The 18,517-nt window shown below is 37.1% G+C and overlaps 1 protein-coding gene across 2 annotated transcripts in view; it reads left to right on the top strand.

The window, feature by feature from the left end:
- The window catches only part of LOC132141634 (rho GTPase-activating protein 17-like), a 33,911-nt gene extending 15,601 nt beyond the window's left edge, over nucleotides 1-18,310 (top strand). The window contains exons 11-20 of one of the 2 annotated variants that reach the window (XM_059551328.1): nucleotides 403-514; nucleotides 846-927; nucleotides 1,989-2,069; nucleotides 2,153-2,266; nucleotides 2,380-2,471; nucleotides 3,658-3,793; nucleotides 7,542-7,772; nucleotides 10,089-10,228; nucleotides 11,899-12,276; nucleotides 18,038-18,310. In XM_059551328.1, coding sequence (XP_059407311.1) covers nucleotides 403-514; nucleotides 846-927; nucleotides 1,989-2,069; nucleotides 2,153-2,266; nucleotides 2,380-2,471; nucleotides 3,658-3,793; nucleotides 7,542-7,772; nucleotides 10,089-10,228; nucleotides 11,899-12,276; nucleotides 18,038-18,045 — 1,374 coding nt within the window. In that variant the 3' untranslated portion in view covers nucleotides 18,046-18,310. The remainder of the gene's footprint in view (nucleotides 1-402; nucleotides 515-845; nucleotides 928-1,988; nucleotides 2,070-2,152; nucleotides 2,267-2,379; nucleotides 2,472-3,657; nucleotides 3,794-7,541; nucleotides 7,773-10,088; nucleotides 10,229-11,898; nucleotides 12,277-18,037) is intronic. The other variant, XM_059551337.1, reaches the window with a different exon arrangement.
- The last annotated feature ends 207 nt before the right edge of the window (nucleotides 18,311-18,517 follow it).

Here is an 18,517-nt window from a genome sequence, read left to right as displayed (position 1 = left end):
TAGATAGATAGATAGATAGATAGATAGATAGATAGATAGATAGATAGATAGATAGATAGATAGATAGATAGATAGATAGATAGATAGATAGATAGATAGATAGATAGATGGATGGATGGATGGATGGATGGATGGATAGGTCTGGATGACCTTGATGATTTGTGAGAGCGACGCTGTTGGCAGTGTATCTGTGTTAGAGACGTCTACTGATTCACTTCTGCTTCTTGGCTGAAGACAGACTAATAATAGCAGTGAAACAAGACAATCATTTCCCTGTGAAACCATCACTGACACATATGAAAACAGCCTTTCCAGTCATTTTTTAAACATGAGCATCTCAGTTTAGATTGCACTGCACGTTGCAAAGGCCTTGTGTGTTTACAACATTTCCTTTCGTGCCAGGGTTTGTTCCGTATCGCTGCCGGAGCCTCAAAACTGAAGAAGTTAAAGGCGGCACTGGACTGTTCCACTTCCCAACTGGAGGAGTTTTACTCTGACCCTCACGCTGTAGCCGGTACCAGACATTTTTTTCATAAATAACACTGTAAAGGGACATAGTCTGTTTGCAGCTAGTTACAGAGATCTTTAGCATCTCTGTATTTAGAATGACTCCCAAAATTTCAAACGAGACTGGATTTGTTTGATTTTAAAACATGTGGTTGTGGAATTCTGGCGTTGATCTATTTTGAAACCTGGAACTTTTCAGTTCTGTTCACCAGAGTGAAGAGTACCACCTCTATAGCCAAATAATTGAGTCTAAATCCACTTTGCATTTCATGTTGCAACAGAATTAAGGGGTTTGCAAATCCATTTGGATTTGCTTTTGTTTTCCCATGATTATTTAGGAGCCCTGAAATCTTACCTGAGGGAGCTGCCTGAACCTCTGATGACCTACCAGCTGTATGAAGAGTGGATCCAAGCCTCGAGGTAAAGCACATTCACATATAATACATCAAAGTCCATCACTTCAGTGCTTTTGTATCATCAAACCTTGCACATTAATTTGCATAACTAACAAAATCTTGCATGACTAATTTAGGTATGAGCATAAAACCATATTAGCAAACAAACAATAAATAGCAGGGAGGGGTGAGAAGTGAGAAACTTGAGGTTTTATTTTAGCCCAGCCTGACCAAATGACTTCATTTTGTAGAGCAACTAATTTAGTAATTCTGTCTCAGTCATATTTTATCGAAACCAACAACCAGTCATTTAAATGCTTTAATTCAAGATATACCACCATTCAAAAATAATATTTTTGTGTAAACTATTATACATTTCGTCTTTCAGGACACTTTGATTAATAGGAAGCTCTGAAGAGCAGCATTTATTTATTTTGTAACATTGTAAAAGTCTTCACTGTCACTTTTGAGCAGTTTTGCTAAATAAAAATGCATTAATAAAAAAAAAATAGATAAAGATTTCACTCGGTTTAATGCAAGATACAACCCAAAATAAAAAATATATATATATTCACATAAAATTCTTGCTTTGTCGTCAGATTTGATCCCTGCTGTAAATATTCCAGTGTTTTGATTTCTACAACAAAATATGTGACACACGCTCTTGACAGCACTAGTATAAATACACTGAAGTTTCTGTAATAGCTTAGAGTTTCATTGTGGTCCTCTTACATTAAAATAACTCAGAAGGGTTTACATTATATCAGTTGGATATTTTGTGAGGACTGCCATATTTCATATCTTCGACATCTTGACCACTGAACTAAAATGCTGCCTGAGGAAACGTCTCAGTATTACATTCTAAATAGGTGATGACACATCCATTTGTGATTGTATCCCATATAATGAGTCATCTCTGAAGCTGTGATCATGTGTAACAGTCATTTAGGGTGGAGCGTCGAAAGAGCTGATGTCAGTGGTCATAAGCTCATGTGTTGAGCTCTCCTTTACTCTGATTTGTGTGTGTGTGTAGATACAGCAGAAGTTTTTACTCTCTGTTTTCCTCTTGTTTTCTGTGGTCTGCAGCGTCTCTGATCCTGATAAGAGGCTTCAGGCGCTGTGGGTGGTGTGTGACATGTTACCAAAAGCGCACAAGAACAACTTTAGGTCAGCTTGTTACTACACTAAGCTTTCAGCATTGACTCGGAATGACTGTTGTGATCGTAACAAGCTAATCTGCGTCTGTGAAGGTACCTGGTGAAGTTTCTTGCAAAGCTTGCTCTGGAAAGTGACGTAAATAAGATGACCGCGAGCAACATCGCCATCGTACTGGGACCCAATTTACTGTGGGCCAAGACAGAGGGGTGAGACTCAAACCCAAGAGCAATCCACTCACATTACAATTTACATTCTGATTGTACTAGTTTCTGTTTCTTTTGAAATGGTTTGATATGTTACAGTTTTGTTGTTCTTCTAGAAGCCTTGCTGAGATGGCAGCTACTACCTCCGTCCATGTGGTGTCTATAATAGAGCTGATAATCAACCATGCTAGCTGGTTCTTCCCTGAAGGTAAGACTACCTTGCAGAAAACCTAGTGAGCTTTAACTGTCTAGATAGGCAGACAGACGCCTAATATCCTAAATGTGATGCTTAGGAGAAGTGCACTGGAGATTTGACTAATGCTCATAGCTGAATATGCTGCTTGCTGTTTCTGCCTTTTACAGCTCGGAAATTTCAAGCATGGAATTTCCAGCTCCCTCCTTGGAAAAGAAGTCAGACTTGAAAATGCAGTTGTAAATAACTGTTTATAATCATATGCCTGCACAACAGATGCAGCGAAGTACAATTTTACATTCATGAGCATTGAACAGTTGCAAAGCTAAGAACTTGTTAATAAATATTACATTTAGTTTGAACTATTTTTATCAATACTTTTCAGAACGGTATAAAATCTATTGATATTCAACCAAAGCTTCACTTCATCTTCCATCTAGATTTTTTTTAGTATTTATAGTATTTATTTTTAGTATTTTAACTTTTATTTTTGGTTTCATTTTAAATTTATTTTAAGTTTTTTTATTTTATTTTTTTTACATGCATGTATTTAGCAAACACTTTTATCCAAAACGACTTTGGATATATGTGTTTATATGTCTGTTTATATTTGTCTGTATAATAAAACATGGAATAGCAATATTTGTACAAAATTCAGTACCAGGTTTATTACCAAAAATGTTTGTGCTTTTGTCATTTTTATTAATTTTTAATGTTATTCTCATATAGCTTCGTTATTATTATCTTTTTTCAGTTGTAATTTAGTCATTTTATTACTTTCAGTACATAAACTTATTTCAGTTTGTTGCCAGCATTTTTTTTTTAAGCTTTTGGGGTTAAATTTGTTTAAAGTTGTTTGAGCTTTTTAATTTTATTTAATATTTTTTTTATTACATTTTATTTTATTTTATCAGCTTTATTCCAGTTGCACGCAAATAATTAGCAATAGTTTCAGAATTAATTTTAGTTAACTGTAACAACACTGCATGGAATTGCATTATCCATAAAAGATGCAAGCAGTGCTTCAGATTGGAGCAAAGAGAAGAAGCAGCATCATTTATGATGTCATATTTGTGCTGGAAATATGTCTGTAAATGTTGGATTGTTTAGAATTTGGAACGAAGCTTGTCTTTTTTTAAGATCAGTTTGCTTTTACTCAGTCATGGCTGATCTTAATATCCTCTGCTCTTTGGCTCTTCAGATGTGGACTTCAATGTCTCAGGCATGTTTGCTATGCCTGGGTGCCCGGGGACCCCTGACTTAGAAGCCGGGACCATAGACAGGAGGCGCCCTAGCAGCCAGGGGTCGCTCGATTCTGACACAGCCCGCAAAGACAGGTACAAGTCTCATCCCCGCGTTTACAGACATGACTCCAACTCCACAGTAGTGTCTGCGTCCTATGTAGTGGCCAGTGAGTCGGTCACAGTCAAAGCAGACAGTCTGAGACCAGAGCTGGGGGCTGTTTAGATTTGTATTCATTTCATGAGACAACATGCAATTTTCTCAGCCATGTTTGTTTGTGGTTTTGCTTCATTTTTCTTTAGATTTTCTGTTTGGCTTTTTTTTTTTTTTTTGCTTTTTGTTTTACTTTGTTTTTTGTCAACCGTTGCTTATTGTATGCTTTCTGAAATAAATAAACTTTATGCTCATAGCTATGTACAAACGCATTATTGCTATATTTCATGATTATGAAATGGGTGCCAAATTCAGGTTATTGACTTGCATTTCAAAAGCGCTAATGCAGCATTAAAGGGAATGAAAGGTTCAAATGTAATTATTTGTATTCTAGTAAATGCAGTTCTAGTTTCTATAACTCCAGTTCTAGTGTTTCAGGGAGTAAAAGCAGGAAGTGTTCAGTCCCGTCGTGTTGGTTTGGTATGTTCAGAATGAGTCACTCCTGCAGGCCATCATACCAAACACTCAGAGCTTGAAAAGGTGAATGTTTCTGTGCCTCAGGTACAGGAGAGTCCTTCAGCTGAATGTTTCTAAGAGATTTGACTGCTTCATTAATAAACAGCTGAAGTAATGCCGGTGTTATTTTACTAGTATTTATATCAGTGCTGTCAAACGATTAATCGCATCCAAAATAAAAATTGTTTACATAATATATATGTGTATACTGTGTGTATATATATAAAAGATCTATAAAAAATACAAACACATGTATATATTTAAGAAAATGTTTATATATGAAATATATTTATATATAATATAAAATAAGAATATAAATATATAAATGTCAATACATGTAAATATTTTCAAAATATATACTGTATGTGTGTATTTATGTATACATAATAAATATACACAGTACACACTCACATATTATGTAAACATGACTTTTATAAATATCTGTATAGTAGTTTTTATTAATATTTTAATTCGCTTTTATTTTGTACATTTTCATTTAAATTTTAGTTGACGTTTTAGCAATTTTTTCAGATATGTATTTTGGTAACGCTGTTATCCAAAGCGACCAAGCAATTTGTCAAAGAGCTGATAGCATTTATAATATACAATACCAACTTGAAAAAAAGTGAAATATTTTAAAATAATAACTGAAACTTTTTTTATGTTTAAGATTTACACCTATATATTATTGTACACGTTATACATGTATATATTATACTTATGAATGATAGATAGACAGACAGACAGACAGATAGATAGCTTTATTTAAATTAATTCAACATTAATGAATGAATACTTAAGTTTTTTTACTATGGTACAATGCTTAGCATACATAAAAAATGTTCAAGGTTTTGCACTTACATTTAGTGGCAAAATATAAAATATCAAAGTCTGTTGTCCTTTACTGGTGTAAATTCATAGTATAAATATCTTTTAATTTGGTGATGCAACATTCAGTTGTATAGTGTGCACTATATTGAAATTTACTGCCTATTATTAATAGCAGCCATCATGGGTCTCAGAGCAGCACACAGTAGGGGCGATCCTTAATAAATTAGCATTTTTTAAAGAAATGGTTGAGTGAATAATAAGTATGAATTTTGTTTCTGTGGCGTAACTATATAACTTGTCACACACACACACACACACACACACACATATATATATATATATATATATATATATATATATATATATATATATACTATAAATATACTATAAATATACTATAAATAATAATTTAATACTATATATATATATATATATATATATATATATATATATATATACAACCCGAATTCCGGAAAAGTTGGGACGTTTTTTAAATTTTAATAAAATGAAAACTAAAGGAATTTCAAATCACATGAGCCAATATTTTATTCACAATAGAACATAGATAACGTAGCAAATGTTTAAACTGAGAAATTTTACACTTTTATCCACTTAATTAGCTCATTTAAAATTTAATGCCTGCTACAGGTCTCAAAAAAGTTGGCATGGGCGCAACAAATGGCTAAAAAAGCAAGCAGTTTTGAAAAGATTCAGCTGGGAGAACATCTAGTGATTAATTAAGTTAATTGATATCAGGTCTGTAACATGATTAGCTATAAAAGCTTTGTCTTAGAGAAGCAGAGTCTCTCAGAAGTAAAGATGGGCAGAGGCTCTCCAATCTGTGAAAGACTGCGTAAAAAAATTGTGGAAAACTTAAAAAACAATGTTCCTCAACGTCAAATTGCAAAGGCTTTGCAAATCTCATCATCTACAGTGCATAACATCATCAAAAGATTCAGAGAAACTGGAGAAATCTCTGTGCGTAAGGGACAAGGCCGGAGACCTTTATTGGATGCCCGTGGTCTTCGGGCTCTCAGACGACACTGCATCACTCATCGGCATGATTGTGTCAATGACATTACTAAATGGGCCCAGGAATACTTTCAGAAACCACTGTCGGTAAACACAATCCGCCGTGCCATCAGCAGATGCCAACTAAAGCTCTATCATGCAAAAAGGAAGCCATATGTGAACATGGTCCAGAAGCGCCGTCGTGTCCTGTGGGCCAAGGCTCATTTAAAATGGACTATTTCAAAGTGGAATAGTTTTTTATGGTCAGACGAGTCCAAATTTGACATTCTTGTTGGAAATCACGGACGCCGTGTCCTCCGGGCTAAAGAGGAGGGAGACCTTCCAGCATGTTATCAGCGTTCAGTTCAAAAGCCAGCATCTCTGATGGTATGGGGGTGCATAAGTGCATACGGTATGGGCAGCTTGCATGTTTTGGAAGGCTCTGTGAATGCTGAAAGGTATATAAAGGTTTTAGAGCAACATATGCTTCCCTCCAAACAACGTCTATTTCAGGGAAGGCCTTGTTTATTTCAGCAGGACAATGCAAAACCACATACTGCAGCTATAACAACAGCATGGCTTCGTCGTAGAAGAGTCCGGGTGCTAACCTGGCCTGCCTGCAGTCCAGATCTTTCACCTATAGAGAACATTTGGCGCATCATTAAACGAAAAATACGTCAAAGACGACCACGAACTCTTCAGCAGCTGGAAATCTATATAAGGCAAGAATGGGACCAAATTCCAACAGCAAAACTCCAGCAACTCATAGCCTCAATGCCCAGACGTCTTCAAACTGTTTTGAAAAGAAAAGGAGATGCTACACCATGGTAAACATGCCCCGTCCCAACTATTTTGAGACCTGTAGCAGAAATCAAAATTTAAATGAGCTCATTTTGTGCATAAAATTGTAAACTTTCTCAGTTTAAACATTTGCTACGTTATCTATGTTCTATTGTGAATAAAATGTTGGCTCATGTGATTTGAAAGTCTTTTAGTTTTCATTTTATTAAAATTTAAAAAACGTCCCAACTTTTCCGGAATTCAGGTTGTATATATATATATATATATATATATATATATATATATATATATATATATATATATATACATATATACATACATACATAATTTTTAATATGTTGAAAATGTTTTTATGCTGAATTCTTAAATTCCCATTTGAAATCTCATCCGTTCCCAACACATCCCTCTGGTTGCTGTCCCAGTGGTCAGGTGGTGGTCCTGTCCTTCTCCTCCTTCCCTTCTGTGGAGACTAATACCCCACTGTCACTCTCTGGTGTGAGTGTTTCATGCTGTCTCCCCTCTTCCTTGTAGCCCTTCTAACAAACAGCCGGAAATCGTCCCTCGTAGAGCTGGCACAGTAAATAAAAAGCAGCACTCCACGCCTACCTTCCAGCCCCCTCTGCCTCCCATTGACGACGGGGGGGTTCCTGTGTTTGAGCCCTCCCCTCGGTCGCCCACCGGCAGGGGTCTGGAGGCTGGGCAGGCGGGAGCTGCGCTTCCTCAGACCCTTCAGCCTTTAGTTCAGCAGACTGTGGAGAACAGGTAAGGATTGGTGCGACCGCAAAAACCTCACCTCGCCGACCGCTGCCAGATATCAGGAGTCGGCCGCTGAAATCTGTGTTGTGTGCACATCGTTTTGTGCCATTCTCTTGATTATTGCTTCAAAGCACTGCTTTAAAATCAGTCGAATGGTTAACAATTGGGTACAATCGCAGAGTAAGGCTATAAACCTTTCAGGAGAACCTTGTATGGCAAAAATCAAATGCCGCCATTTGTTGCTGTGTTATGTACCTCGTCGTCTCGTGCCATTCTCATGTTGTTTTTGCTTCAAAAAACTTTTGAAATCAGAAAATGATCACCACAAAGATATAAGCAATTACCATTGTACCCTTGATCTAGACATGCTCATTGCTAAAATCCACAGTTTCCGGGACAAATTTAAAATGAGTAAACCCCCCTTCTCTCTATACTGCCCTACAAAGCAAAAAGGCAGTAACTGCATTTTTGGTCAAAAATTAGTTATTGTCATTTTCATGACATTCAAGGCATCCTTTATGTGACAAAACATCTTATCTGAAATGTGTGTCGTTTTGGAGAAAAATGGTAGTTGTTTGTACAGTAACTACTTAGGCTGGGTGACAGGATAACTTTTAAGTCATTTTTCTCAGTTCTGTACTCTGCGTAGTTACTGCCTTTTTGCTTTGTAGGGCAGTATATATGTAGGATTAATTCAGGATAATGTAGATAATAAAAAAAAATTGTGTTGTTGTTTTTGCTGTTGTTATAATGGCAATAAAAAAATTCAGTTCTTATATATACATAATATATGTATACATAAAAATTTAACTGTGAAAATGTAGGACAAAAAAAAAAAAAGTAAATTATGAAAAGTTTTAAACATTGATGAATACAATTTTATTTTGAGTTTTTGCATGCTGGTATAGTGTGTAGGATTTAAATAATTTCTTTTGTCTTTTACACATCTTTTTTTTTTTAGGGAGGCCATTGCAAAACGCTTTTGATAAAAAAAAAAATTAAAAACCTTGGCCAATATGATAAAGAAAAGTCTCCCAACCTGTTTTCCCTGTTTTTGATTTATTCAATTGGGAAGATTGAAGCAAACGCCACTCAAATCTCAAGTTAAGGATAGTTTGTCAAATTACTATCAAATTACTAAAAATTACTAAAAATGTATTTATCCCAATCAGGGCCAAAGTCCTTCTAGTGTCTCTGTTCTGTAGAATATTCTCTGATGCTTAAATTTGTGTGTCCTGCCTTGTCTTTCTCTATTGCTTGTTCTTTCTTTAGTGGAGAAGATGCACTGCATGCAGAATAAAAAACTGCTAACTGTTTTTCCTTAAAGGGCTAGTTCAACCAAAAATTAAAATTAGGCTGTGTTTTACTTCTCCCCCGAGGCATCCTAGGTGTTTTAAGGAAAGTCGTGCCACTCGGCCGCAATCTTGGCAACACCTCCGGGCAGCTATTTCAGACTAACAAGACCAGCTCCTATCTAAATGAATGGGCAGAGTCAGAACTGCACTTTCACAGGTCACCGGGACATAAACTGCATGTATAGAAACAGCAGTGAAATATGAAAAAAATCGCTGAAAAAATTTGATGACTTTGCCCCAAAATAAGGTTTAAAACGCCTTTTTCCCCAGAGGTTATACTTCTACAACACATGCACAAGGGTTCCTCAACTGAGCGCATACGTCAGTGGAACCAGACGATAGGCTTAAATGTTTCCCGGCTTGACTGTTAAAAGCAGATGATTGGCTTTCCAGCGGGAGAGGCGGGACATGTGCATACAACCGCTATCTTTGCCGTTACAGGTTTTCCTTATATAGTTGTATTGAGGATTGAGGAAGTGGCATGTCTCTTATAAATTGTCTCTGATTAAAGTGATTAATACGTCTTGAATATGGATATGTTTCTTACAAAAATGCATCGAGTCACTACAGGAGGACTTTGTTTGAGTCATGTGAGACACTTTTTGTTATGGAAGGGTGCTTTTTATTTAACTTCTTTCAGATTGAAGCAATGCAACACCCACTCACTTCAACAATATAGCTTGAAACATCAAAGACAATTTTTAATATAACTCCGACTGGATTTGTTTGAAAAATGAAAGTAAAATACACCTGGGATGCCTCGGGGGTGAGTAAAACACGGTCTAATTTTCATTTTTGGGTGAAAAATGAAAGGCATGTACTACATATCTGTATTAACTTTTCAGTGCAAGTCATTAACTCAACTTGGACCACTACATTTTAACGTCCCTGCATGTGAACTGACCTGTGTGTACATCCTGCAGTGTGATCCCATGAAAGAAGTTGCCTGCTCTCCTTCTCTCCCCAGTAACATCGCCCGAGATCCTGCATCCACACCCCCTGCCATGAGGAACGGCCCGGGAGCTGTGACTGGGACGCCCGCTCCGCTGAATGTAGGGACCCCTACCTCAGGTCCTAAGGGCCCCAGTCCATTCTTGGGCCGCAGAGGTCAGAACTTATTATCTTTCCTCATATCTTTATTCAGATCTATTAGGGATGTGCAATATATTGGTTATCATATTAAAGTTTTTTTTTTTTTTTTAATAGTTATCTATCAATGTAGAGTATACTTCCATTTAAAAGTAAAATACATTAACAGTTTATTTCAGCAAGGATGGTTTACACTGATCATTATGTATAAAATGAATATTTAATAAAATAAATATGAAATTTAGAAAACCGCAATATTAAGCAGCACATAATAAGAAAAGTTTCTTGAGCATCAAATAGAGAGTGTCTTCTGAAGATCATGTGACACTGAAGACTGGAGTAATGATGCTGAAAATTCAGCTTTGCATCACAGGAAGAAAGTACACTTTATATTATATTCAAATAGAAAACAGTTAATTTAAAGTGTAATAATAGTAAACAATATTACAGTTTTCACTCTATTTTCGATATAACAAATTGAGCCTTGGTGAGCATAAGAGATCTTTATCAGAAAAATAAAAAATGATCTTGAACAGTACTGTGTATATTTGTGTATATATTGTGTATATATTATATATTTTTTTATGTATATATTCAATTTTGCATGCTTATTTCCTAAATTTGTACATATACTTTAACTAACTTAATCTTTAAAATAAAGCCCCTTGAAGCCATGGTGTACAGTGAATTTATAACAGCTAATGGGCGTTGTAAGGCATGACACGAAGTGAAGAGACTAAAACCCCCTTACCTGTTATAAATTCACTGTAAATCACAGCTTCACGGGGCTTATTGCTTTTATTAAACGGTTATTCCATATACGTAGTAAGGTTACACAAAATAAAACCGGGCAAATAAAGTGTAATGATATTAATAAAAACAGTATTCTTCCGCCAAACAATGTTGTTCCTCGAAAACAGTTGTGGTTCCAACAAAGTGGATGCTGAGTAACACACAAATGTAAACAAAGGTGTCGAATGCGGCTCAACCAATCAGAATTAAGGACTGGAACTATCCATTTTATAATAATATATAGAAAAACTGCTACATTTAATCATTAACAAGTCTCAAAATTAATATCCATTTTTATACTCTAGCTATACATTTCGATGTTGTGATGCCTTAGTTCACTTGTAGCATTTAAAATGACAGATTTTTATGTTTGTATTTTGTTTTTAATCAAAATTAGTCAATTAAAATTAAATTAAATCAAAATAATTTCTGACAAAAAGCTATTTTTTATTTAGACATTTTTCAGCTATAATTAATTAGAGGCAAATTATTTAAAATGTCATAATCAGTGCATCCTTAAAGGGAAAATACACCCCAAAATTTGAATTCTGTAATTAGTTACTCACTTTTATGTTGTTCCGAACCCATAAGACCTTCGTTCATCTTCTGAACACAAATTAAGATGTTTTAGACGAAATCTAAGAGCTTTCTGACAGCAACACAACTGACATGCTCAAGACCCAGAAACATAGTTATGACATCGTTAAAATAGTCCGTGTGACATCAGTGCTTCAACAAATAAAACATCTTAATTTGTGTTCTGAAGATGAATGAAGGTCTTACATGTTTGGAACGACATGAAGGTGAGGAATTTATGACAGAACTTTTATTTTGAGGTGAACTAACCCTTGTTATCAGTTAGCCAGTAGAATCATGTCTGGACCGTTTGGTTTCAGGTACAAAGAAACAAGCGCCAGCACCTCCCAAACAGAGCGTAAAAGCGGCTCCTAACCAGGCCACACCAAACCAGCCGTCAGCCCTGAGCAGCCCACAGTCTCTCATTGCACCCCGCCGCAGCATTCAGACCCCCATCCAGGCCCCCAGCCACCCTCCTCCTCAGCCTCCTTCCCAGCCTCCCCCTCAGAGCACAGAAGAAGTCGAACCGTCCCTAACCCGAACACCCACCCCTCCCGGTACACCTCCTCATGACAGCTCCCAGCTGCGCCCCAGGCCCACCCCTCGAGCACGACCCAAACCCGCTGGCCCGCCACCACCACAACCAACGAGCGACGGCTCCAACGGTGTCTGTGTTTCTGGATCCAAGATTATCTCCGGTAAGACCAATCATGAAAAAACTCCCAACAACATGCTGACTTTTTCACACACAAAAAGAATAAATATTTGTGTTCTTTTAGAAATAAATTATACAATTGTTTAGAATTATAATTATGTAATGTTATTTCATTTTCTTTGTAAAAATACAACATATGAGCAAAACATTGCACATTGTGTAGCCAATATAATTATTAAAAAATCATAATGGAAATAATTAAATACTTATTTTATATATATATTATTATATAAAATATATATTATTATCAATCTGAAATTATATTTCTAGAAAATACAAATATAGCATATGACCAGATTGCAAGCTGTATGACATTGTGTGTGTCTTTTTGTCTTTATTAATACAAATAATAGAAACATAATATAGAAATTCAAAAGAAAATAGCACATTTAACTTTTCCTGAGGGCAAATGCACGCAACTACAGAAATGGAGTTGTCTGTACAAACCTGATGGGAACGTCAAGCACTCAATGGATGTCATTTGCACTCTCTTTGATTGTTTGATTATGATGCATTTCTACAGCTCAATCAGCTCTAATATGGAAACACACTCATCTAAAGTCTGTGTAAACGGCAGGTGTTCAGTGTCAGTCCATTGTGTACCTCATTAATAGCTCATTATTGGGACGAAAGCCCAGCACTCGCCCCTGTCAAACAACTCTCCTGAGGGAGGGTTTGAATCCATTAAGCTTGTAGACAGAATCCATGGCATGTAGAAAATACCTATGAATTATAAAATGAAAAAGATTTTTAATACAAAACTAATAATATTTTAATTTCTATTTATAATAATAAAAACAACAATAAATATGAAAAGAAACGTTCCAGGTTAAATAGGAACGATAAAAAAACAGTAAAAAGCCTGTTTACTGAAATGCACTTACAAAGAAAGTCTCTAAAGTAAGCATAATAAATGTATAACTAAACAATGTTTTAGTTTTTGCAAATTAAGAAATGAGTTAAAGGGATAGAAATTATGTAATTAATAACTCACCCTCATGTCGTTCCAAACCCGTAAGACCTCGGTTTATCTTGGGAACACAGTTTAAGATATTTTAGATTTAGTCCGAGAGCTCTCAGTCCCTCCATTGAAGCTGTGTGTACGGTCTACTGTCCATGTCCAGAAAGGTAAGAAAAACATCTTCAAAGTAGTCCATGTGACATCAGAGGGTCAGTTAGAATTTTTTGAAGCATCGATAATACATCTTGGTCCAAAAATAGCAAACACTACGACTTTATTCAGCATTGTCTTCTCTTCCGTGTCTGTTGTGAGAGAGAGTTCAAAACAAAGCAGTTAGTCATATCTGGTTCGCGAACGAATCATTCGATGTAACCGGATCTTTTTGAACCAGTTCACCAAATCAAACTGAATCATTTTAAACGGTTCGCATCTCCAATACGCATTAATCCACAAATGATTTAAGCTGTTTTAACTTTTTTAATGTGGCTGACACTCCCTCTGAGTTAAAACAAACCAATATCCCGGAGTAATGCATGCACTCAAACAGTACACTGACTGAACTGCTGTGAAGAGAGAGATGAAGATGAACACCGAGCCATGCCAGATAATGACTTGTTCACGAGTCAAGAAACATTTCTGTCAGACGTGTCCGATTCGTGAACCGAGGAGCTGATGATACTGCGCATGTGTGATTCAGCATGAAGCAGACTGACACACAGAGTGCCTGAACCGAACTGATTCTTTTGGTGATTGATTCTGAACTGATTCTGTGCTAATGTTATGAGGCCAGGTAAATCGAAGGCTTGAATCAAGGGCAATCATCGCCAATGACGCCATTACGTCGAGCGCAAAAGAACCGGTGAACCGTTTTCTTCAACCGGTTTATTGAATCGAACTGTCCGAAAGAACTACTGGTGATCTGAAAACCGATGCAACCGATTCTCGTGAACGAGTCATTATCTTGCTCGGCTCGGTGTTCATCTCTCTCTTCACAGCAGTTCAGTCAGTGTACTGTTTGAGTAAATGAATTACTCCGGGATATTGGTTTGTTTTAACTCAGAGGGAGTGTCAGCCACATTAAAAAAGTTAACAGCTTAAGTCATTTGTGGATTAATGCGTATTGGAGACGTGAACCGTTTTAAATGATTCAGTTCGATTTGGTGAAGACAATGCTGAATAAAGTCGTAGTTTTTGCTATTTTTGGACCAAAATGTATTTTCGATGCTTCAAAAAATTCTAACTGACCCTCTGATGTCACATGGACTACTTTGATGATGTTTTTCTTACCTTTCTTGACATGGACAGTAGACCGTACACACAGCTTCAATGGAGGGACTGAGAGCTCTCGGACTAAATCTAAAATATCTTAAACTGTGTTCCCAAGATAAACGGAGGTCTCACTGGTTTGGAACAACGAGAGGGTGAGTTATTAATGACATAATTTTGATTTTTGGGTGAACTAACCCTTTAACATAATTTTTTTGTGATTGTCACAGATGTTGTCAGTTGAGCTTAACTCGCACTGACCCTGAAACATTCCTTCCTTGAATGTCATGTAATGGATATAATATTAATGTTTAAATTTGTATGTTTTATTTGGCTTAAAATATTTTGCATAAAAATCTCAGATGATTAATTCTTCTGTTTGTCTTCCTGAAACACACTCTCAGAAAAAAAAGATACAAATGCTGTCACTGGGTCGGTAACTTTTCAAAAGGCACACCTTTGTACCCAACGTGTACATATTGGTACCTTAAAGGAACACTCCACCATTTTTTGAAATAGGGTTTATTCACATTATTTCCTATGTTTAGATAGGTGGGCAAATGCATTTTTGTGTCAGTGCATGCATTGTTTTAGTTTGACTGGGTCGGCGTTAGCTTAGCTTAGCACAATGAATAAAATCCTTTGTTGCCAGCTAGCATGGCCTGAGTAAAAGTGATCCAAAAAAAAAAAAAAAACACCTAATTACTTCTTGTGGCCTACGTATTCACAACGAGTACAAATAGCGATCCAGATTAACACTAGGCGATTTTCTAGGCAGATATTGACTTGGGACTATATTATGGGGAAGCACAGGTGAAGCACTGCTGCTTAGGCGAAGCACTGCTACTTCGGCGCAGAGATATCACGCAACACATGAAATCCCACGAATTCCGTCAACATACCGGCGTGCAACGCGTAAAAAAAACAGAAGAAGAAGAACATACCGGCGTGACCTGCACCGAGTGTCTTCGCTTTTGGATGATTTATTTTGAGAAGTTACAGCAAACATGGTTATTACCTGCATAGCAAAAGGTTGTGAGAACAAGCAAAGGACATACACGAATGTAATGTTTCACAGAATTCCATCTAATGTGGAACTGAGAAATAAATGGCTAGCAGCTCTGGAGATCTGTAGTTCAACGCCTCTCAACAAAATAAAGCAGTATCGTGTTTGCGAAGAACATTTTGCACCAGAGGACTACTTTGAAAAAATGGAATATGGGTCCAGAAAGACGGTACTAAGTCTGAAAGATACGGCCGTCCCATCTATTTTCAAAGCACAGGAAGAACAAAGTGCACATGTAAGTTGTCTTTTATTTCTCTTTCTATATAACCTATATTGCCTGTGAAAACATCAACTCTATGTGAATACAGGTATAATATGGGTCGATCTATACATGCGTCATGATTAAAATAATCACTTACTCTGTGGACAGCTGTCCATTCGGCGTGGGGCGTTTTTTCCAGTTCACTTTGTCACACCGGAAAAAAATTGAGTACTGCAGAATGGATCAGCGCCGTGAAATCCTCTGTAGATGTGACACAACTTCGGGCACGCTCATCTTGATCTGACGTGTTGAGCCTGGTCATCAATGGCAAAAACATGTCCCACTCTCTACAGCACAGACACTCTATTTCCGTCGGCATAGATTGGCATATTCCCCCACGTTCAAACCACCAGTTCATGTTGGCTCTCATCCTCACGTCCTCGGGCTGTTGAGCGATCGCAACCTCCTCCTCCTGTCGTTCTATTTCCAAAGCACGCAGCTCGTCTTCTGTAAACTCTGGTTCAAATAGGTATGGTTCTGGTTCTTGACTGTCTGAGAAGTCACCCTCTTCGTCTCTCTCAAAATCAGGCATGTTCATCGCCATTCGTGTACTGTAAGGAAAATAGCCAGGCAGCTACTATTCACGCCGGTATGTTGACGGAAGTCGTGGGATTTCATGTGTTGCGTGATATCTCTGCTCCGAAGTAGCAGTGCTTCGCCTAAGCAGCAGTGTTTCGCCTGTGCTTCCCCATAATATAGTCCCAAGTCAATATCTGCCTAGAAAATCGCCTAGTGTTAATCTGGATCGCTATTTGTACTCGTTGTGAATACGCAGGCCACAAGAAGTAATTAGGTGGGGTTTTTTTTTATTTTTTTTATCACTTTTACTCAGGCCATGCTAGCTGGCAACAAAGGATTCCATTCATTGTGCTAAGCTAAGCTAACGCCGACCCAGTCAAACTAAAACAATGCATGCACTGACACAAAAATGCATTTGCCCACCTATCTAAATGTAGGAAATAATGTGAATAAGCCCTATTTCAAAAAACGGTGGAGTGTTCCTTTAAAGACACAAAAATGTACCTTTTGAAAAGGTACTGCCCCAGTGACAGCATTTGTACCTTTTTATCTGAGAGTGCGGAACATTGTTGAAGTTGAACAGAAACGTATCCAAAGAAGAAACATTGTGATCACTGAGAAAGAATAAAGTCTTTGAATTCTATTCTTGGAAAACGGAATCTTCCGTGTTAATTTATTATTATTCATCATGCCTTTAAGCAACTTTGTGATGTTTATTTGACCCTGGCATCCATATTTTCAACTCCGAACTGAACATAGGTCTTCTGTTTAGTGTTTAATACCGAAATTGACTTTCATCCACACACACACATATACACACCTTTATGTCTGGATTTCACATTTCTCCCTCATAACACGAATTGTCATCATTGGCCTGGCTGTAGGATGCGTCGTGTGTAATAATCTTAGTGAAACCACATGCTGCAATAGACAGATCTGTTTCCAGCGGTTGTGGAAACATCAGCAGCTGCCAGGAGTCCTTCAGTGTTTGGCCCGAGGTTCAGACGCTCTCCTGCTTCACTGCACACCGCATCTGCATGAGAGAGAGCTGCGATGCTGCCACGTTTAATGACACTACCACCACCGTGATTAATGCCCCTAGCATTGTTTAACGAAATCACCACTTTCAATGTTTAATGGCACTCTTTTTGGTGGTTCATTGCCATCAGAACTTCATCCGAAAAGCCAACATGAAATCAAAACTCACCCTGTTTACTTTCCTAACACACATTCCTGAATCCTGATACTATTGTGCACAGTTCATTAGCACACATGTTAATCTGAAGAAAAATACACTTCATGCATCGCTTGAAGTGGAAGATGTTCACCATTTATTAGATTTTTTTTTTAAATACAGTAATATTGTGAAATTAAACTGTAATAATATTTAGCAATTTTACTGTATTTCTAATCAAAGAAAATGTCTAACTTCAAACATTCAACCACTGGTGGTTGTAATTCGTATAATCCAGTTAATTTTGATATATTATGGAAGTAAAATGGGTTGCAGACAATGCTTCATGTTGACTTTAAAAGGCTGAGATGTGATTAGATTGGCTTTCTGTAAGTTCACGGCCGTCTGAATTGTGATTGGCTTCACTTTGCTGGAGGTTCGTCGTCATCAGTGTTTGATCTTTTGAACATGTTGTGACGTTATTGCACTGTTACAGATGTGTGATCTTCTGCCTGTGAGATGTGGTGTGAGTGGCAGGCGATGGTAAGAACTCTGGGCGTATCAGTCGCTGTGTGTCTGAATGCTTTCTCTGCCTGTTTAATCCGACTAACAGCAACTTAACCTGCATGACAAGCTGCCTAACCAGTGTCTTTGTGGCATGTCTTAGGAGAAAATACCAGCACATGCTTTATGCAACTAAACATACAGTAACTCTTTACCCATGAACCTCAGCTGCTTCCGCAGGGTGAATGTTAGCTGTGCCACAGATACTGTACAGTCGTGGCCAAAAGTTTTGAGAATTACAAAAATATTAGTTTTCAAAAAGTTTGCTAAACTGCTTTTAATGAAATATAATTACAAGCACTTCATATGTTTCAAAGGCTTTTATCGACAATTACATGACATTTATGCAAAGAGTCAGTATTTGCAGTGTTGGCCCTTCTTTTTCAGGACCTCTGCAATTCGACTGGGCATG

The sequence above is a fragment of the Carassius carassius genome, chromosome 1 (assembly GCF_963082965.1).
Source record: "Carassius carassius chromosome 1, fCarCar2.1, whole genome shotgun sequence".
Classification (NCBI taxonomy): Eukaryota; Metazoa; Chordata; class Actinopteri; order Cypriniformes; family Cyprinidae; genus Carassius; species Carassius carassius.
This window is presented reverse-complemented; position numbering and strand designations above follow the sequence as displayed.